The sequence below is a fragment of the Thamnophis elegans genome, chromosome 4 (genome assembly GCF_009769535.1).
Source record: "Thamnophis elegans isolate rThaEle1 chromosome 4, rThaEle1.pri, whole genome shotgun sequence".
Lineage (NCBI taxonomy): Eukaryota > Metazoa > Chordata > Lepidosauria > Squamata > Colubridae > Thamnophis > Thamnophis elegans.
The window spans coordinates 98,691,918-98,715,183 of NC_045544.1; the positions used below are offsets into that span (position 1 = coordinate 98,691,918).

The following is a 23,266-nucleotide window of genomic DNA, read 5'->3' on the forward strand; positions in this document are numbered from 1 at the left end:
ACAAGCATTTCACTCGGTTATATTCTAATTTCAATTTAAAATCGCTCCAATGAAAAGATCTATGTTTTTAAATTGACAACCGAAAGTAAAAACAAAACTGAAAAACTGATGGCTGACAAAAGCATAGTATGTGCATAACTGGAGATAAAAATACTGAAAATAAATAAAAGGCACCCAGTTTATTTACTATAATAAAAATATTCTTAACCTAACTCAACTGTCCGCTGTTGGGCAAATACAGGGGGGAAAAAAACCTCTTCTTGGTTTGGAAAAAACTGTAAAGAGCATCTCCAGAGGTTGCCTTGCAGACCAGGTTTGTGAGTCTCCATATACTAAATCATACTTTTTTTCCTACTAAATAAATCTGAAACAATTGATAATACTTTTTAAGAATTGTGTGAGACACCGAATGATTAATCCAGGGCGGTGGTGGAATCAGCCTACAAATATTCTGCTTTCATTTAACCAAAGTTCATTCAAGAATGAAAGATATATGATAAAAGAAAACTGAAAAAAAACAGACAGGGTACCTGGATCAGTCCTTCTTTATCATGATGTAAGAAACATTGCCTAGTTCTGACATAAATTCAGGGGTAGTTGGGCAAATGAAGTGCATTATGTTTTAAACTATAAACATTATCCTGAGGTGCCTAGCTCTATGACAGCTTATTCTTTTACCAAGTGATAAACTTGTATACTTTTTAAGGAAGTAAAAACTGAGGAACAAGCTGCATGTGCACCAGAAAGCCTCTATCATATGGTTTTGTGTTGGCCTCATTCATATCCATGTTTAATGTAATATACATGCATTTGTAAGAAATCTAATCTATGCATACATGTATATAAGTTTACTGCACTGGCTATATTAACTTTTATTTTTCTTATACTGCTGTTTATAAGGCCATCTTTTTCATGCATCACAACACAAATGTTAATTTGTGAATGGATGAAATTAATCTTGCAGTAAATAACTCCCCCCCCTCAAAGATTAACATAAATGCTGTGCTGTTTTGATACTAGGTTAAATAATCTCATGGAGCAATTGAATTAGGGAATTTTAAGGCACTTGGATTACCCTGACTGGTTAAAAACCTTGTTTAATAAGAGTAATGAAGAAACCCAATTTTAATAAATATGCAGCATTTATATAGCACTTTTGAATATTCAAAACATTTCACTTATTGTATATTGTAATTGTTACAATATTCCCATATGGCAAGAAAGTGTTACTCCTATATTTCTGATGTGAGGCTGAAACCAAGTGTGGCTTGCCCGGCAGTGTTTAGCAAGTCCATGGCCCCACCAAGATTTGAACTGATAACACTCCAGCTCACCTCCTTTAGCCACTAATGTATGCATTTGTTTTCAATTAAGAGTCTTAATTTGTGGATTACAGACCCTAAATCCTCATACCCTCTGCATTAGTCCATCACTTGTCCTCTAGCCATATAGTTTGTCTAACCCCACCCTGGTATTTATAAATTCAGAGCTTTTGCTTGTACATATTAAACTGGGTGATAGCATTTCAGATCTTGTGATGAATACTCCCATAACACGCAGGAAAAAAAATTGATTCAGTCTTACAGAATGTTGGATGCCACTCCTTTCTTGGCCAGATAGTACTCATCCTATCTTCTTCCACTGAAGACTCTGATCTGTACCACTGTAAAGGTGGCAAGTGCTTAAGTATTTTATGGAGATCGTCCGGGTGCCTATTGCAGAAAACAAGTTGGTCAACCCCCAAAATGTGTAAGACTAGGCAATTTTTTTTCTGTGCTCAGAGAAGCAAAGAAAATGGCTTAAGATAGTTCAGTTCAGTTTAGTTCAGTCCTTACATTAATACTGAGAGCTAGGCACTCAAAATTGCTGAGACATAGAGAAGCTGAATTCTGATGAGTCCTTGCTTTGTTCACCTTTGATTCTGTAGCGCATATGAAACATATGCTGGTCTTGTAACAGTCCTGAGATTTATATTTCTTTGACTCTATTACATGAAAAGATATTATACCAGTAGATGGCTGTCAGATGTAACCTTCAACTATGAGAGCAAAAACACATCTGGCGTCCTTTTTTGTAGTATGCATTATCTGATTCTGCGTGCATGCTACCTTTAAATCAAGGTTTTGGCAAAGTTATAGCTGCAACTAGTGTGTCGGTGGGATAGGCAAAAAGAACCTTCCCATTATTGGTCAGTAAAGAGATCTTTGTATTGAAATAGTGCTCCTTTTTTTGAATAAGCTGAACGTTCATGCACAGGGAGGAAGACAGAAGGTGACATTTGCAAGGCAAGGAGTTGAAGGCAGCTAGGAGCACGACACCAAATTATCCATGGGAAGAGAGAATTGGGCGGCTGATGTTGCTATTAGTTGTCATTGCTGAAAGCTCCCATCTGAAAAGACAACAGAACAGATCTATTTTATTTCATTTATATAAGATTTATAGAGCCCTCCCCGCCCTGTCTTCTGTAGCATTTTTCTTGGTGCTCAGGTGCAATAGGAAAGCAATAAAAATCAAATAAAAAAGTCACTCCTGATGTCTTCAAGCATAACACATTCTCATATACTGTATTCAGAAAAAAAAAAGCTAGGCACTTAGTGACCTCCAATCTCATACTACCCAAAGGCTGGTGGGAAAAGCCAGAACTTGATGGCTTTTTTGAAGATCAAAATGCCTGATTTCAGATGAAAGGGTATTCCAAAAGGCAGGGCCATTACTCATCACACTACGTAGGTTCTACTCGATGGCAACATTTAAGGGAAGGGATTTGAGGGTCTATCAAACCTAGTGGAATAGACAGATACCCTCAGGAAGAAGTGGTCCCTCAATGAACCTGATCCTGTACCATTCAGAATTTTAAAGGTGATTATACACCTATGTCCAATTGAATTATCTTTTTAGAGATAATTCCTTACTCAGATTCTTCAATGTCTTCAACAATGTCTTCTTCAATGTCTTCAACAGTAACAGAGCTTCTAGAATCCTGCCTTCACTGGGAGAATAGCTCACGTTGAACTGTATAGAACAGTCAAACATCAGCATAGGAAATGTTTTATGACATTTTATGTTTATATCATAAAATGTTTTATAAAGTTTATCAAATTTCAATTCCCTAGGAGTTATAGGTCTTGCATTTTGCACATATTTTGTAAGCTAGCCCATGTAAGGTACCTTGGTTCAAAAATATTTTGCATTGTTTCACCAAGTTAAAGATTACAAGAATCAGATTTTGAGAAGCATATAGATCAGAAGTGTCAACTTGCAGTCTGTGGGCCGGATGTGTCACACGCAGACCACTCTGACCTTGGCTCCACAAAGGCAAAATATGTTGCAATACATCACGGTATGTCACATGACGCAATCAACTTTGACACCTGTGCTATAGACGATCAGTACCTTGAATTGTACCTGGGGAAAAACTGGAAGCCAGCACAGCTCCTACAGCACCGTTACATGGGCAAACCATGGAGTACTCAAAACTGGACCAGCTATAATTTGTGGATGGTCTTTAAGGGTAGTCCATTATAGAGCATGTTGCAACTCATTAGCTAGGATTACAGGGTGAATGCCATGAGCAAGTATTCCCAATCCAGGAATAGACGCAATTCGCTCACACACTGAATCTGTGCAAAGCTTCCCCTAGTCATGGCTACCGACAAGGAACTATGACTTGGGCACAAGCATAGTAACAGTAGAGCAACAGACAAGATTGTCCAACAATCTCTGAATAATGGAGAAATGATAACACTAAAAACATCCATGCTCACTGCACAGAGATCTGCTATAAACCACGATGGCAAAAAAGTGATGAAATGTGTCAAGATGGAAGTAAGTGTATAAGCTATGGAATTTTTGTCATAATGTCACAATGAAAGCAAGTTGCTCCTCTCTTTCATAAATATCTGCAGGCAGAGAGCATAAGTTGCAGAGTATGTGCCTTATATGTGAAGTCTCAAATTGGATCTGTCAGAACATCTGTAGTGAGCACACAATATTATGCTAGGACAGCTACTTACACTGTTAAGGCTCTGTGATCAAAGATACTGAAATATCTCCATAAGGACAAATATTTTACCTTATATCATGAGGGAGACAAGACTGGTCCAGATTGTACTGGATCACTGCCAGTTTACACAGCGTTTTTAAGCTGGGACCTGAAAAAAGAGTAATATATAATACATGATATCCAATAAAGGAAAAACTAAAACATCTACAAGAGATAGATTTTTCAATGAGCCAGCTCTACCTCAGACATGTTTTTAAAGCAAGAGGTTTTAACAAGGTAAAGTAATTAAAGAGGAGAAAATATTCACATACTGAAGTCTAAGATGTACAAGTCTGAGTGATCCATTAGGTCAAATTCATCTCCCATGCCTTCTTCTGGAGATGGGCTGTAGAAATAAAAAAGAACCTTGTTAATCATTGAAAAAGTTTTGTTAATGGGGATATAAAAAGCTAGTGCTTTTATTAAGACAACCAAAGTCTTTAAATAATTGCAAGATTCTGAATTCCCAAGGAGTCTTTGCCAGAACTGTTAAAAATCCAAAGAAAAAACAAAGGTGGAATAAGAAATTGTACTGATCAAGCCATAGTATCAAATGTGGTATTGAAGAATTTCCAAACATAGAAAAGCAATTTTGGAAAGAATTTACCTGAGCTTTATATCCTATCTGTATCTCTTCCTTCAAAAAAAAATTTGTAACACTTCTTTGGTGTAATTATAGCATGCAGACACTTGGGAGTTCTATATGTTTATAGTAACAGAATATTAAGTGTTTGATAATATTTATTTATGGAAGTCTGAAATCAACTAAATCTGATTGAAATCAAATTATTTTACAAAATTGGCTTGTAAAATTAATTAGAGAATAGAAAATTCCCCAAGAGAAGAATGGGAGAAGTTGCACCAATTTCTGTTCTCCCAAGGGATCAATATAGGCAAGAATAAATACAGGAGGGGATTAAGGATTTAATTTTCAGCACATTTAGACAATGGGCTAAAAAATTTCTAAATGTGAAACAACTACTGGATCTTCACTGCTTTGCTTTTAGTTACCCACATAACATTGCCTTCCCCACACCTCCTGCTTCTTCTGCAAGCCTGGCATTTGTGTCGCATGTTTTTTCTTAAATACAGTGGATATTGAGGCTGCACAGCTGCAGAATCCTGGGGGGGAAGGGAATTGCTTCATAATATTGCAGACAGATGATATGTTGTCCTCCTGCACACTCTGAAGTACCTTTTAAAGACTGAATCTGAAGCACTGCATAACCCAAGTAGATATTGCACTTTACTCTCTGCCATGTGCCTACCGCCTGCTATTTCCCACCAGCATTTTGGAAAGCTATCAGCAATATGTGTTTCCTCATATACAGATTGATCTTTCCCTAAAAAACCTTTGTTCGCACTATTTATATGTGAACTTCCCATTGATATCTATTCTAGTCTAACTTTAGAGATATATTTGAATGATTCTGTTCTTTGTTAATATTACTAGACTTAATTGTAATATTAAGATGAAAGGTTTATCTTAATTATCCAATTTAAAAATGATTATTATATAATACGTTTTCATAAGTTTCTAAATGGACACAAAAGAATGCCCAGAATAAGTAAGGGCAGAGGATCCAGCAACCATAGCTTAAGAGAGAAGAAGCATAAACAATGTCAGAAAAAGGAAATATATTGCTTGATCTGTTTATAGAATCACTTACACTGTTACTTTGATTTCTCTAGCCTTTCTGGTACCCTAGCAAACAAACAAAACTTTCGTCACTGCCCCCACAACAGGCAGGACCGGATGTTCTGGCACCATCTGGAGATTTCATTATCACAGAAGGTCGTAGAGACTCCTAGCAGGCTCCCCACTTGGGGGTGTGGGGTGTGTGTGGAATCATATTAGATTACTCCCAGGCATCAGGAACATCTACTTTCTTCTCTGAAGTTGAAATAATTCATTCATGTATAAGAATATTGTTTCTTTAAAAAAATCAAATAAGATCTAAAGCAAGAGACTTTAATATGTAAGGCACACTTTTTAAAATATATGTATTTTAAAGAGTTAAGTAATTAAGAAAACAGGATTGCAGGCAAAGCAAGCAGCAGATTTTTTTCTTGTTGCTTTGTACTACGTTCAAGGTAGAGGAACAGCCAGACTGAATTAAATTACAGTTAATCAACTTTTAAGGCTTTTAGGAAAAATACACATTTGATATTCTCTGGATCCAGTTGAGTTTAGTAAATATCACTTCAACCTTCTCTAAAATGTTGCTGACAATCTGGTAGGGATTCAGCCACAAAATACCCTATGAAATAGATCATCTAGATAATGTTCAGTCTAGTTTCAGGCCTGGGCATAGACCCAAGACTGAGTTGCTCTACTTGGTAATCTTTGCTAGGGATAGAATACTCCTCCTAGTTATCATTGGTCATGGTATCTTTCTACATCGCCTGCAGGAAGTTTACAGATCCAAAGCAAAAGCTCCTTCCTCAATATATGGTTCCAGCTGGGAGATGCTATTTTATGGGATGCCAAAGAGATTGGTGTCATCCATAAGCTGATACTCAGTTATACATTATCACTCCTGGCCTGATGTAGAGAGTAATGAAGATGAACTTGAAGAGATATGTATATGCAAGCCCCACTGCCAAAGTGATAAGGGGTAAAGAAACTTCCCTAATTCACTGAACTATAAGAGGACAAAGTACAGCATAATAAGACTTATGGAATTCTGTTTATTTGTTTATTTATATCCCACCTTTATTTTATTTTTTTTACTAATAACTCAAGGCAGCTAACATATCTGATGCATTTTATTCCTTCTCCCCCCCCCCCCAACCACCCTGTGAGGTGGGTTGGTGGGCTGAGACAGTGTGACTAGTCCAAAGTCACCCAGTTAGCTTTCATGACTAAGGCAGGACTTGAACCTAAGATCTCCAGCTTTCTAGCCTGGTGCCTTAACCTCTGGATCAAACTGGCTCTGTCTCAATAAAAATAGTTTTAATGTTCCTGTGGAGTTGATTGCTTAGACTGGTTACCTAGAGGAGCTGACACATGGCTAGATTGTGCTGTGAGTCTGGATAAATGAACATTATAAGAAGACTTTTATAACCTTCAGAGTAACAGCAGCAATTACCTAGTGTATAACGTTATTTGCTTACTAGACAATCCATTACCCTTTGGGTCATCCTTTCAGAGATGTTCCTTCTTTACCAGTTTCCTCAAAGCTTTCAACAATAATAGAAGTCCTAATGTACTGCCTTCACTGGAAAAGATGTATCTACCTATGTAGCAGAGTCAAACATCAATGCAGGAAATATTTTATGACATTTTGAATTGAGTCCTGGATCCTGAATGTTGGAGACATTTTATAAATTAGCCCATTTGAGGTACATAGATACAAAAGGGTTTACTCTGTACTGCACTGTTTCACGCAGTTAAAGATTACAGGAATCAAGAGTTTTAGTAGTATATAGATACCTTCTAGAGTTTCTGATTAAGAAGTGCAACTACAGTAGCAATGACTAGATTTGGCTCCTAAACAATTTTATTTTGTATCTGGCATACAACATTTTAATCAAGGCACAGTGAAAAGTTTTCCTTGCTTTCATCAAAAAAATGCTTTCAAGCTGTGTATAATGCTGCATAAAATTGAACAAATTTACACTTTCATCTTACATCTTGGAAGTATAAGAAAATGAAAACAATTGATAAGATGGATGGATGGGATCAAAAGTATCACTGGAATGCAGTAACTGTGGGTTGTTGCCCAGGTCGGTTGAAATTGAAAATAATGGTCCACACAGGAATTGAATCAGTCTGACTCAATAGCATCTAACATCCTCATTAAGCCAATGCAAACATACTCTGATTTATTAAAATTATTATTATTAAATTTTATTGGCTGCCCAACTTCAATGTACTTGTTTAAAATTTAAAAACAGATCATTAAAAATACAATTAGTTTAGTTTAGTTTTATTAAACTTGTACGCCGCCCTATTCCCCGAGGGGACTCAGGGCGGCTAACAAACTAAATAGGGAAAGGGGAAGTACAAAAAACAAGAAGACAAGACAAATACAAAAAACAAATTAAAAACTCGTCAACAGCCACAACAATTCGAGTGGGGCTGGGAACTCATCAGCCCCAGGCCTGCCGGAACAGCCAGGTCTTACGGCTTTGCGGAAAGCCTGAAGGGTGGCGAGGGTCCGAATCTCCACGGGGAGATCGTTCCAGAGGGCCGGAGCAGCCACAGAGAAGGCCCTCCCCCCGGGGGGTCGACAGTCAACACTGGCTAGTTGATGGAATCCGGAGGAGGCCTAATCTGTGAGATCTAATTGGTCGTAGGGAGGTAATTGAAGGCAGAAGGCGGTCTCTCAAGTACCCAGGTCCGATACCATGTAGGGCTTTAAAAGTAACGACTAGCACCTTGAAGCGTGTCCGGAGTCCAATAGGCAGCCAGTGCAGCTCGCGGAGGATAGGTGTAACGTGGGTGTACCGAGGTGCACCCACAATCGCTCGCGCGGCTGCATTCTGGACAAGATGAAGTCTCCGAATGCTCTTCAAGGGCTGCCCCATGTAGAGGCCATTACAGTAGTCCAGTCTTGAGGTCACAAGGGCGTGAGTGACTGTTCTGAGTGCCTCCCGGTTCAGGTAGGGACGCAATTGGTGCACCAGGCGAACCTGGGCAAATGTCCCCCTGGTCATAGCTGACAAATGATGCTCTAAAGTCAGCTGTGGATCCAGGAGGATTCCCAAATTGCGAACCCTGTCTGAGGGGCGTATAATTTCACCCCCCAGCCTGAGAGTTGGAATACAAGGCCAATTATTGGGAGGGAAAAACACAAGCCAGTCAGTCAATTGACAATATAAAATGGCACTTTCTGAAAATTTGTGCACATATGAAATTTTGAAAGTGGTGTAGGAACAGGTCACTAAATAGTGGCTTTGTGGAAAGTGGCATATTTCAAAATAGCTTCTAAGTAAAAAATAAAATGAAAGCACAAGATTTCGTCTATCCGCACAAAAAAGACGGAGACCTCTTAATCCAGTACTACTGGATTGAAAGAAACTTAACACAACACTACACCTCACACAGAGTAAGAAAGAGGGATCACTTTATCTATTGCCATTTGTTTGGTAGCAAACAATTATTTTGTTTGTTTGGTCTTACCTAGAGCCATGCTCTGTTGCATAGCTGTTCAGTTTCTGTTTTTCCTCCTCCCATGCTCTTGCTCTCCTTCCATCTCAATGTAACCTTATATTTCATAAGCTAGTATCTTGAAGTGAAAATTTCCTTTACTTTATATCCAGTAAAAAGGGATTGATGGTATTTGTAAAAGGCCACAGGAAGAATATCTCCTCTGAAGAACAGAGAATGGGGGTAACAACCTTCCATAACAATTTTTTAAATTAATTAGCTCATACTCTTTTACAAGGACACCAAATAAAGTGTTGGTAGTATATGTATGCTTATAGGCATTGCGTTTAGGAACTTGAAACAACTCTGGAGAACACTGATCTAAACTATGGTAACTTTATTGCACCTTCTGACTTCTTTCTAGGACATTGAATTCTGCTGTTAAGTATACCATTGTTCCAGATAACAATGTTGAATAAAATGTCTTTAGAGAATATGAATTTATTGTACCTATTGTTTTCAGATAATTACACTATGTATCTAATAGGATCTAATAGTGTACACAGTATTTAACATGTCACTAGTAACCTCTAACATCAAACAGTGTACTACACATTTTTACTCATTAGTTCCTATTTTTAACAACTTTTAAATACAAAACAGCAATGTGATACCAGATAAATTATAATGTTAGCTTGTTCAGCAAACAGCAACTCCTTTAGACTTCTTAATGAATATTTTCACATAAATCCAGTAACATTAGAAAAATATTCACATTTTCAGTTCTCTAGAGGCCCTTGGAACCACTCTCAGAAGAAATAGATCCTGCTACCATTCAATCACCAACTCTTAATTAAATCAAGACAGGATTCAAGGCAGAAAAAAGAAAGACCATTGATGCATGAGCAACACAGGCCCATGCTAGAGGATGAATGGAAAAGAAAGCAACGAGGTTAATCATAGGAGAAGCTTAATAATTAGCAAAGTAGGGGGAGTAAGAGAAAAGTAAGACAGTAAAAAGTAAACACTTTTACTCAAAATCTTCCAACAACTATTGAACAACATGACTTGAATTAAATTAGTGTGATTAAACAAGAATTTGAAGAAAAGGGGCCACAGAACTAAATTAATTGTAGAAATAGTCTGCCTGCACTGATCTTAGCATAGCTTAGCAAATGATGCTTTGGATCACAAATTATATTATAGATTGTTTAACCAATTTAGAAACTGCACTGCAGGACTGAACGTTAAATTTAAATTTAAGGTAGATAAAGGTTTACTTTAATAGCAGGACTACTCAGTTTTAGGTCTTGGTAAGAGAGATGCATCAGTGAAAATTTCATTATTTCATCAGAAAATGAAAGCACAGAGAAGCTTTAAATCATTCCTAGTATGAGAAGCAAAAACACAGTACTGTAATAATACCAACATATTTCCATTTTCCTTATAGCTTCAGCTTTGACAAAATTGATACTTCTTGCAAAGGTCTGTCATATACTTGTGCATTTAAAAAAACCTTTGCAAAGACTACCACAATTTTGAAGCTTTCTAGGCAGAATAATCTAATCTTATTTTGTAACCACAAATCAGGAAACCATGAGTTTCCTATCTTTGTTGGGGGGAAAAGGGCAATTTGTAACATAGAGGTAATCCCCACGTTATGACCACAATTGAGACCAATATTTTGGTTGCCAAACATAGCAGTTGTTAAATAAGTCATGCCCAATTTTATGACCTTTTTTGCTATAGTTATTAAGCGAATCATTGCAGTTAAGAGAATCATGGGGGTATTAAGTAAATCTGGCTTCCCTTGTTGATTTTGTTTGCTGGAAAAGAGTTAGGAAGGTCTCAAATGACGATCAGGTGACTCCAGGATGCTGCAACCATTGTAAATATATGCTGGTTGCCAAGTCCCCAAATTTTAAACACCTGATTGTGGGAATGCTGGGACACTCATACGTGTGAGGAATGGTTGTAAGTCACATTTTTGAGTGCCATTGTAACTCATTGAATGATCGCTAAACAAATGACTGTAAGACAACCTCTATTTTACAGACATGTTTTCAGGGCTAGGAGATATTAGGGTTTAAGACCAAATTGACTACTGAAGAGCAAGACCAGGCTTCCTGGGTGAGTGGCCCTCAATAAGGAATATCTTAGGGTAGCAGCCTCCAAACTTTCCAACTACAGCATGGAAGGGGGGGGAACGTGTGAGTGACAGGAGCACACATATATGCACAGCTCCACTTGTGCGAGCGGCATGTGTGCGCCCTTCACTCACATGAATGGAGTGTTGTGCACAAGCACCCTCTGATCACACAACTGCAGCTTCACGTACACAGGTGTGCCCATTTCTCCACGGCCTGGTTTTGAACAGGCCACAGCTGGGGAATTGGGGGTGGGAGGCTGTATTAGGGTACCTATTTTTATCAGCCATACACTAAGGCAAGCTTCACACTGCTTGTTCTGAGTGAGTTTGTAAGACTGTCAGCAAGAGAAACAGCAAAATATTTTACAGACAGTAAATTCAAGAATGAAACATTAATTGGAATCCAGCTTTGTTTTTTGTTCAGTATTATTAACTACAATTCTTTTTTTCCGCAATTAACTTATAGCATTCTATAATGGAAAGATTTTGGCCACTTTCTGAACTCAATCATACTCAGAATTTACCATGTACGTCAAATGTTTTTGCTGTTTAATATTCCATATGTTGTAAAACTGATATCCTGAAAATGAAATTCCCACTATCTCTATGGAAACTTATTTTCTGTTTAAGAAGTGAATGCACAATCCATTTCATAGGGATACTGTAAACCTTTACAGTGATATTGAGTTTTTCTTTCACTGGCAAATGGAAAGATGAGAGATAGCGATGATTAACTTTTCTAATTTTTTTCCAGCTAGAAATTCAACCATGGCAAGGTTTCAATAAAAGTTTCTACACAAATATAAACGTATTTTTCAAGACTCATGGAAGTTACATTATACATACAACTCATTTCTAATAGTTTTTTACTCTTTGGATAATATGATATGCATATCAGTTTGAAGCAGACTTTGAAATTATGAGTTCTATTTTCTTTTTGTTTTGTTTTTCATTAGAACCATGGGTATATTAATCAGAACAAAGTATAGAAAAGGGAGCTGTGAAATAATTTATTGCACTAAAGGGGTCTATACAGCACATATATTGTATCTATATCAGCAATCATTCTAGATCTGACAAAACTTTCAAAGTTACTACCAAAGCTACAAAGAGATTCAATAAAAGTATTCAATTAATTAATATTAATGATCAGTGTTGATCGCTGATTTTAACAATGAAAGCCAAAACATTTTCTTTAAATCAATTTACTTGCTATGATTAAAATATTTTGACTAGGAGATATACAATACTGGAAGATTCTACTATACTTTGGATCTGTCTGTCCCTGTGGTAATCCAATAAAAACACTGCAAAGCATTTCCCCCACCCTGAGATGAAGATGATAAATTCCTAAAACCATTTACCATTTTTATTCCACTATTATTTCTTATAAACAGATTTTTAATGTTTTTATTCTGCTTTAAAATCCCCACGTTTTATTTGATTTACTCTAGCTGAACAAAAGAAATGTGTGGGCATATAGGGCTGTAAACTATATCTGAAATGCAGGTGAAGAGAAATAAGGATTTCTTTAAATCTGAATAAAACTGAGAGAGGTCCCTCCCTATGTCCATGCTATTGTTCCATTTTATAAGGGAACCAAATATTAATTGGATGTAACTTTTCCATCAGTATTTTAATCCTTACACCATGCTGAGGTTTTATCTACAGCTTTGCTCTTGTCCTCACTTCCTGGTGACCTGTCACTTTCAGGACAATACAATACACAGGAACCTCTTCTTTTACAACAACTTCCTGGAAAACATCTTATCAGTCTAGCCAGCTCCACTTGATAGCTATTCAGAGGAAGTGAGTCCAGCTCCCCTACCCCCTTCTTCTAAGCCACTTATCCGACACTGCATGATAAACAGTCCTATCAAATCAACAAATGATATGGAAAATTGCAGCATGCAATGAAAAATAGTAAGAGACATTTCATATGCATTAATATTCTGAGAAACAAAAGTGGTAATCAAAATAAACTCTTCAAATTAGTATTCTAATATTCCATCTGTTTGATATAGTATTTTATCTGTTCACTTTTTCTAGTTATCTTATTTCCCATTTCTTTGTTTTTTAAAATCAATATTATAATTATTATTAATAACTATCATTATTTTGTTAGGAAGCTGAAATACAGATACAAGAAGTCTTTTCTTTTTTATAACAATAATATACAAACCTTAATTATCTAGTTCATTAAGTGATTGTTTATGAATAATCATATGAAGAAATATATACTTTAAAGAAAAATATATTTACTATAACTGTACTTCATATTTGATTAGCCTTTACAACAATGAAGGTACTTCTCAAGACTATACATGTAAATTAATATAAGTGATACAATTAATATTGTACTTATTACATAGATCTACTTCTCAGAAACATTTTTCCTTTGTGAGAAACTTTTTCAAGGTCTACAAATTTGCAGCAGCTCTTCTCTAATTTAATATACTATTAATAATTAATAATACACTAGTATTAATTACAGTAACCCATATACATAAATGTGAATTAGTGTGCATCAGCAAGGCATATTAAGAGCTAATCCAGTCATATGTAGAAAACTGTGCTTCAGGAATAGATATTTGACTAGATAACTTTCCTGTTCTTTTTGATCTTATGATTTAACAAGGTCTAAATAACATGAACAATCAATTTTAAAAGAATCATTACCAATGGATCATTTCATCAAATCAGATATTGCTTCCAACCCTGGATAGTAGAGTATGGTCACGGAAGAAGGAAACAGCTGAGAGAAGTTAAGAATAAATTAAGATAATAAAATTAGTTGACTAATTTTAAGTTTCTGGCAATCTGTTTTTATGAACATCTTGAACCTAATAATAATAAACATTGTACTAGAGGTGGGATTCAATTTTCTTTACTACTGGTTCTGTCGGTGTGGCTTGGTGGGCATGGTGTGGCTTGGTGGGCATGGCAGGGGAAGGATACTGTAAAATCTCCATTCCCTTCCCACTCCAGGGGAAGGTTACTGCAAAATCCCCATTTCCTCCTGATCAGCTGGGACTCAGGAGGCAGGGAATATATGGGGGTGGGGCCAGTCAGAGGTGGTATTTACCGGTTCTCCAAACTACTCAAAATTTCTGCTACTGGTTCTCCAGAACTGGTCAGAATCTGCTGAATGCCACCTCTGATTTGTACTAATAACATTGATGTTTGTATCTGAGCTCTATGATTCCTGTTAGAATACTTGGTAGTGTGTCATAGCAACATACTTCTACTTAACACCCCCTTCCCCAGCTTTCTTACATACTTTCGATATACATTCTCTTGTAGAAGGGTTTTCAGGCAGTACTATATCAAAAGAATTGTCCAAATCTACTTGCTTAGTGCCAGAAATCCTGCATCTCAGATGATCCCAAAGAGAGGTGGGTTGCTGCCGGATCGGCCAAACCGGTAGTGGAATTTAGGCCTGGGTCACAGAACTGGCAGTGACCCAAGTCTGTCATGCCCCAAAACTGGTTCCCTTGCCACTGCTGGGAGCCGCCATTTTGTTTTTTAGTGACTGTTCATGCGCAATTCACTGTAAATTGTTCTGCGCATATGCAAAAAACAATTTACACTGAACAGCGCACATAGTGCGCGGGATGCAAATTGGTAGTAAGACCGGCAGCAACCTACACCTGGTCCCAAACTATTTGCTTGTATCTATCTGTTTGGAAAAGTAATCAGGGATATTATTGTGTTAAGTGTTATTTAGTCAAATCTTCTATATAAATAAAAATGTAAATGTTCGTTTGTTCAAAATCTTAAATCTCCATAAGTTCTTCACTGATTGCTTTGAAATTTTGACACAACGTTGCATTCAAATACGTGTGTTTATATATACCTATATTATATAGATGTCACACCTGTGACAGGTAAAAACATGCTTTTTAAAAACCAGCACCATCTGTTGGAAGTAAAAGCAACACACGCTATACTAAATATTTCACGATTCTATTTCAATGTTTCCAATTGCATTGTTATATTTTCATAGACTTGATTTATTTTCATTTTGATTTAATTATTTCGTGTGACATTGTGCTGGAATTGAGCTGTGTCATTACCATAGCGTTCATTTCATGAGTATAGTATATTCGGAACAGTCGGCCTCTCTCCAGCTTCATCCCGACGGTCCCTTTATATGTGTGGCTGGGCTGCGGCCACACCCTTTCCCTTTCCGCTCCTCCTCCAACGAGCTTCGGCCATTTCCGCCAAGGGGAGCCAAAGTCCTTCGGCCTTCCCCTCTCCTCTCTCCCCTTTCCGCCTGCCGGGCATTTGCTATCTGCGGCGGGGCGGCGCCTGCGCCATCCCTCAGCCACCTTCCCCCACTCTTAAGCCAGCCTCTCCCACCCAGCCCAGCGGAGTTCCAGAGAAGGCGGAGGCAGAGCGTCTCCTCAGCCTGGCTGGCTGCGCACGCTCTCACCCCCCTCACAGCGAGCTAGCTACGGCCTCGCCAAGGCGGCTCCGATAGGGTGGCGGCGGTGGGCAGTGTCAGCCTGAGGCGCAGCGAGCTGGGGTGGCCGCTGAGTGCCCCCGTGAGGCAGTGGCTGCAGCGGGCGGCAGCGTCTCTGGATGGGGCCGTGGCTGGTGGAGGCTGCCTTGCGGTCGCGTCACCAGAGGCGGCTTTTTTCCTCCTCCTGGTCCAACGTCTTTCCAGCATGGACAATTATATGTTGCTTGTTCTAGCGTCGGCAAACCAGACAATCTCTATATATTCACAGACAATGGAACACACAAAAATATTGTATACCCACAAGCATTGTGAAATTAAACATATTAGAAACTTGCGCTTTCTCTTTCTTTCTTTTTCCTTTTAACCAGACAGGGCCACAGCAACGCGTGGTCGGATACAGCTAGTGATATAATATAGTAAGAATGAAAGACATCATGCTGATGTTAGAGTTTCATAAATCAGTCTAAAAAGCTTGAAATATTAACCAAACTGAGGGGTCTATAGTTTGTAATGAATTAGTGGACATATTTTGGTTTCAATTTCTAAAATTTTATTAAATTTAGCATTCATATGCTAACTGTTAGGCAACAAATGTTTTATTAATTTAATTGCTTAAAATATTTTTAAAGTTTCAGGTAACAGATTATTTTAGAAAACTTAATTTCTAATGAATACATCTGTTACATTCGTCTCTTAGAATATAGGTTAAATGCACTGGTCAGTAACTTATGCAAGAAAGGTATTGTTGCATTCACAAATTTTCCAGTTGAAGCAGCTGATAACTATCTTGACCACTTCAGCTGACTTATATCTTGCTGAAGTCACCACTAATAATCTTCTAATTCTACATTTTATCAAGTTAGATGCTTGAAAAAAAAATTGTTCTAAAAATTTGGTTCTAAAGACAAAAGTAATTCTGTCTTTCAGGTACATTCTGTTTTTATAGTTGCAGATTACAATTATTGTTATACAGCCTAAAGTGTTTCTTTATTGTGCCTTTCTAAATTGTTTATAATATAGTAGATAGCGGTATGTATGTAATTCTAGAATCAGAAATAGTTGTCTGTTCAAAGCCTCAATATTTTGTTTTTGGAAAATATTGTTCTCCAGTGTTGCTTTATGGAACGCTATCATGACGGCAACAGGTACTTATATCCTGTGTTTCCCCGAAACGAAGACAGGGTCTTATTTTCTTTTGACTCCCGAAATGAGAACTTGGCCTTATTTTCGGGGAGGACTTATTATTTTGAGGTGCAGGAGGCGGCGAGTGGTCACCTTATGGCTTCTGCTATGTTGCAATATTTTTGGTGGAGGACTTATTTTTGTGGAGGGATTATTTTAGCACATGCGCTCAAAAGCCCAATTGGGCTTATTATTCGGGGAGGTTTTATTTTCAGGGAAACAGTATAGCAATGTAATACAGTGGTGGGTTTCAAAACATTTTTAGAACCTCTTCTGTAGGTGTGGCCTGCTTTGTGAGAGTGGCTTGCCGGCCATGTGACTGGGTGGGCATGGCCAACTTGTAAAATGTGGTGAAATTCACTTAACAACGCTCTTGCTTAGCAACCAAAATGTTGGCTCAGAAACTCTGGCATTTGAAGCACACAAGTCTTAAAGCTATCAAGTTACAAGATCCTTGCACCCCTTAACCCTTTAGAAAAAAAAACCAGGGGTGTTCAAACTTGACAGCTTTAAGACTTGTGGACTTCAGCTCCCAGAATTCCTCCTCCAGTCATGTTGGCTCAGGAACTCTGGCATTGAAGTGTGCAAGTCTTAAAGCTGTCAAGTTACAAGACCCTTGCACCCCTAAACCTTTAGAAAAAAAAACCAGGGGTGTTCAAACTTGACAGCTTTAAGACTTTAAGCTTTAGATAGGACTCTTAGAGGTGGGTGGGGCGATTGGTAAGTCAGCCAATCAGTGAGCAGAGGGCAGGGCAAGTGTGGTGTGGAGGGGCGGGGGGAGGGAGCTGGAACCGGTTCTAAACGGCACGGTAGATTTGTGGAACCTCTTCTATAGAAGAGGTTAGAACTGACAGGAACCCACCCCTGATGTAATATATGCAAAGTACTGTACAACTGTTGCTGTCTTAGCTTAGCTTCTTCTGCTTTTTGTTTTGGCATCCTTATATAAAATCGGAGGTGAGAGTAAAACTTCCCTTTGTGACCCAATGATATTTCCTAGATTAGATAATACTGCCAGATGTAAGTGTGGAAATAACTGTTCATCGTTTCTTTAGAAAAGAATAAATACATCATTCTTCTCACAAATTCTGGGAAATGAGATTAAAATTTGCAGCAATAAATAATAAATCTTGTCAGATCCTGCTATAGGTAGACTGTTAATTTGTTTCCTTAGGATTTTTAAAAAAATGTGTATACAGGTAGTCCTCAACTTACAACCACAATTGAGCCCAAAATTTATGTTGTTAAGTGAGACATGTTTTACCTAATTTTACAACTTTTCTTGCCATAGTTGTTTAAGTGAATCACTGCAATTGGTAAGTAGTAACCTGGTTGTTAAGTGAATCTGACTTCCCCATTGACTTTGCTTGTCAGAAGGTTGCAAAAATGAGATCATGTGACCTTGGGACACAGCAAGTCATAAATATGAACCAGTTGTTAAGCATCTGAAATCTGATCACATGATCATGGGGATGCTGTAAAGGTCATAACTGGGGAAAAACAGTCATAAGTTCCATTTTTCAGTTGTTATGTAATTTTGAACGGTGACTAAATGAACTGTTGTAAGTTGAGGATTACCTGTATTTGAAAAAGCAGTACCTTAAAACCACTACCACACATGCATATCATATAATAAGGGTGAATGAGACCTCATTGGTTTATTAGAGCTGGAATGAAACCTATTCCTTAAAGTATGGGAAATGTGAAGTTGTATGAAAAGCCCCAGGCAGTCAATAGCATTCACCAAAAAGAGAAAAATGTCAAAACAGGAAATAAGACAAGAATACAGATATCTACTGTTTATATTACCTATGAGTACCCTGCAGCCCACATAGCTTTTTTAGCATTTAACACCACCTTCCCTTCCCACATATCTTTATCTTCATTGCCCATTTGGACTTTGAAAATGGTCCTTTCTGTTTTCAGGAGTTAATGTTTTCTTCCTGCCAGATTAGAATGAAGTACTAAGAGGTACTCTAAAGAAAGGAGTAAAAGAAAATATATGAAGTGAGTGAAAAAAAACCTTAAACTGAATTTTGCATTTCACTTTTATGAAGTGGAATTTTCCCAATCTGTGTAGGTGTGTCTTAAGTATGATTCAGAGCATCATATTTATCTCCTAGTGGATGAGTGTTGGCAACGTTACACTGGATTGCAAGACACTTTTAGATTGAGATCCTAGATTGTATAAAATAGCATGAATGTATACGGCATAGAAGTGGATTCAAGGTATGATTATGGCATACTAGCCAAAATTTTCAAAAGTACACTGCTATTAATCTATTAATAGGAAATACTCCATGAAATATAGGTATGATTAACATTTATGAAATTAAGTCCAAGTACAAGGAGGTTGAAAAATAGCTAGTTTTGACTAGTTTGCCAACTGCAATTTCTGGCAACAGAAATTATAAGCTGCTCAGCGTTATCCTGAGGTAAGATGGGCAGCCAATAAAAATTTATAAATAAATCACCACTAGTGAAGACTACCACAATGCCCTTGACATGGAATTGCTGCTGGCATATTACTTATAAGCTGCAAATGGTGCAGAATATAGTTCCCATATGCTGACAGTAAGAACCATTATAGCCATGAGACAGATATACTGCAGTGCTGCATTGGCTAATAATTTCTGAGTGGATTCCAAATGCTTTTTTTGGCATTTAGAGCCTTTCTCCTTACTTAGATATTTGGCCAATTTTTATATTTGCCAATTACACTTGTGTGACTCTGGTGGTTTACGAAGTATACCAAATTGGCTTAGAAATGAGATAGGAATGACTCATCCTGTATATTTTCCCTGGTAAAGGATGCTGAATGTTCTCCAGATACAAAAGAAATGTAAGAAAGGAAAGAAATGTAAGAAATGAAAAAAATGAGTGGGGGATAGAGAGAGAGAAGGAGCTTCTCTTTGGTGAACTTGACCTTGTTTGAATAGCCTTCCCCTTGAACAACGGGTTGGGCGAATCCCTTTCCAAAGTTGCCAACAAACTTTCCACAGGGTGTAATCAACAATTAGTGTTGCGTGATAGCTGCAGCAATGTACAGTATTGTATTTGCTTATTCTTTAAGAATAAGCATACATTTTATGTTATTATTTATGTTTTTAATTATATTCTATTATTTAAATGGCTTAGTGTAAACCATGATGAGTTGCAAGTATTAACAATGTACAAGCACGATTAAATTTTTTTTTTTAAATGAAGATGGGAAAGAAAAACCACTGTACCAGAATAGTTCACAGTACTGGATATAACTGAAAATGGTATATCTCATTTTGCAACTAAATATTATGAAATATCTTCATGTCTAAATTTGCAAAAGCAAATTTCAGAAGCTAATAATTCAGAAAATGGCAGTATAATATTTTTAACTTTGATTGGGAGCTGCTCAGTCAGCAAACGGGCAGCTGTATATTTATTTTAAATAACATAAATAAAAAGTTACAAAAAAATAGAAAAGCAAAATGAATTTCATTTGAAAGGATCATTGTTTTTTTGAAAAACAAAGAAAAAACGGGGTAAAATAATTCTGCCCCACATCCTAGGTTCTTCCATACAGCATCATTTTCATTCCATTTCCATCTTTTAATGCACATGCACCACCAACCTGAAATTGACATTCTGTCAACTCAAAACTCTAAAATAGTATTAGAAAACTATAAGCCTATCAATTCTCTCTCTAACTGAACAAGATATGTTACAAAAAGAACCATGTCTTGCCTCTTGAAGTACATCTCTTAGAACGATACCATCCACTGAATTCCATAACATAAAAAACCAAATAAATTGCTAGCATCCATTTCAACATGTAGTGTAGGAATGTTTTCAAAAATATGAAAAGCATTACAGGAGGGAACCAATATACTAATGGTGCCATTTTTAGAACCAGGTGATTTCACAATAATTCCAGCCATACACTTATGTATATACACATGCAAACAGAAACACATATTCACTTAGGTTTCTTGGTATGAGAGACAGAATGATGAATCCAGAAACTGGACAGTTTGAGTGAAGAATTTAGAGCACGCTGCTTATATAAATTGGAAAAAATCAAGATCTTTAGTTTGTTTTTAAACAGGTATCATGCAATAACCAGAAACTCACTAAATTGGATTAAGACTGGGTTTGTCAAAGATTGCTTGATTTTTTTTTCTACTAGTCTCATTTATTCAGATGGGCAGCTATAGAAATCAAAAACACAGCTTGAAACAGTTCTAAGCAAGGATTTATCTGAATTCAGGATCTGGGATTTGTGATAAGGTAAGGAGGGGAAAAAGTAATAGAAAAACAGAGTAGTCACAAACCCCAGTTTTGCAAATAACAGTTATTTGCTTTAGTATAAATACTCTAGCACAGAACCAGAAATGCTAACCCAATTTTCAAAATCAGTCCACAATGTAGGAAAGAAGATGTTTGCTGATACAGGAGCAGCATCAAGCATGTACTCTATATGAGAGTCCCATTATCTTATTCAGAGCATGTTGAATGACTTGAATCACTTGACCTTTTCAGTAAAATTCAAGAATGAAAGACATTTAAAAGGTTAAGTTGTGAGCTCAAACACAGGAAGACCATCTTGAAGAAATTGCCTATTTGCCTAAGAAATGACTCAAGACAAGTTATGGACACTATTCACAACAGAAGATAACCAAATTATTTTAAATACATCCCTAGTGTGACATTCATATTAGTTCTGATAAGTAGGATGACTAAAATATTGCGCTCCGATGTACAGTACATTGATAAGCTGCATTTAGGGGGGAGCCCCCCCATATTGCCTCAAATAAAAGGAAGACAGTGTATGCTATAGGATCGCTGTGTAAAAAGCAAATTATGCCAAAGAATTTGATTCACAGAATGAAGCTATAGCTGAATAAATTTAAAAATGTTCAGTTTGTCTATAAATCTTGGCATTTCAGGATAGGTAGCTATTCTACCACTCAATCACAATGACATTTTAATACTGTCTGATATACTGTATCCCAGAGGTATTTGAACAATTATTATTTCACAAAGTATTAGCTACTGAAAATGACATCTAGGGGGTTCCTGAAAACAGCCTTCTTAAATGCAATGTTCTCTTGATCCTCACAACTACTGTTTCCATCCAACTCAGCTATTTCAAGATGGGAAATACAGTGTAAAATATCTGGAGGATATGAAATTAGGAACAACTGATTCATATATATGAATATATATAGGCTTAGAAGTTTGCATGCATTAGGATATCTAGGATTTAGAAACCATTGTATGATAGAGACTCCATAGATGCTTTACAATGATTAATAATGTGTATATGATTCACATACACAAATTTTACATTATTTAAGACTAGGAAACATTTTATTCAAATTTACAGATTAAACAGAACATTAATAAAGGCAATATAAATATTATTTACCTGGTGCCCCCAAGAGGATGATCTTGTCCCCTACCCTACAGCAGCACTGTCTACGGCGAGGACATGGCCCTTTCCCTTTGGGTTCAATTTTCTTCCAGGTAAAAGAGACTGGAGAAAACATAGACCATGAAATACAAATATTGCAAGGTATTTTATTATAGATAAGTCAAAGGGACAAACTCAAGTTGAAGGGAGTTTTTGTCTCATATAGAACCTAAACCAATGGCTTAAGCATCTTATCTTTCCTTCCACTGTTTCCTTACTAATTTCTTAACCAGAATAAATTATTTTAGGTTAGATAGATTCCAGATCCCTTGTTTCACAGAAAACAGAGTCTTGTAGTATTTTATGTTTGTGAGCTTTAGTTCTCTGATGATAGTTTATTGATAGATGCACAACTCAATTAGGAGTTGTGTTTCAACAATATACAAACCCTCCAATTATATAGTCTTGGTATGGGTTAAACATCTTAGAAAATGTATTCAGATTTCATACCTTCAATTTCTTAGAAGCTGGGTGTAAACTAACACTGTATTACATATCTTCAAATAAAGTACTGCAAGCTCTTATAAATTTCCTTGGGAAGTCATAGATAGCACAGTTCAAAATTCCAGATCATTTAGCCCCAAATTCATTTAGATAGATCTTTACAACATAAGGATCCTTGAAACATAAATTGCTTTGGAGGGTAAAAGAGAATTTGTAAATAAGAATCCATAAGCTTCTTCGAAAATGTTCAAAAAATAGGCTTATAATATATAGTTTCTTGAAGAATACATGTAGATACAGTGCCACCTCTTGGTAAATACATGAAGTATAGAAGCCAGAGAAGCCTGTTACTCTTCATTTGAGGGAAGAAATGTGCAAATTCAGAAGACAAAGAGTTGTATAGATGTTACTCTTGAAAAAAATCTTTTGGGATTGAT

At 36.9% G+C, this 23,266-nt stretch overlaps 1 protein-coding gene across 1 annotated transcript in view; it reads right to left on the reverse strand.

The window, feature by feature from the left end:
- Positions 1-1,123: 1,123 nt before the first annotated feature.
- The window catches only part of KLHDC3 (kelch domain containing 3), a 50,797-nt gene continuing 28,654 nt past the window's right edge, over positions 1,124-23,266 (reverse strand). Inside the window, 5 exon segments of the mRNA XM_032215734.1 lie at positions 1,124-2,389; positions 4,073-4,151; positions 4,315-4,388; positions 22,341-22,353; positions 22,356-22,448. Coding sequence (XP_032071625.1) covers positions 2,323-2,389; positions 4,073-4,151; positions 4,315-4,388; positions 22,341-22,353; positions 22,356-22,448 — 326 coding nt within the window. The 3' untranslated portion in view covers positions 1,124-2,322.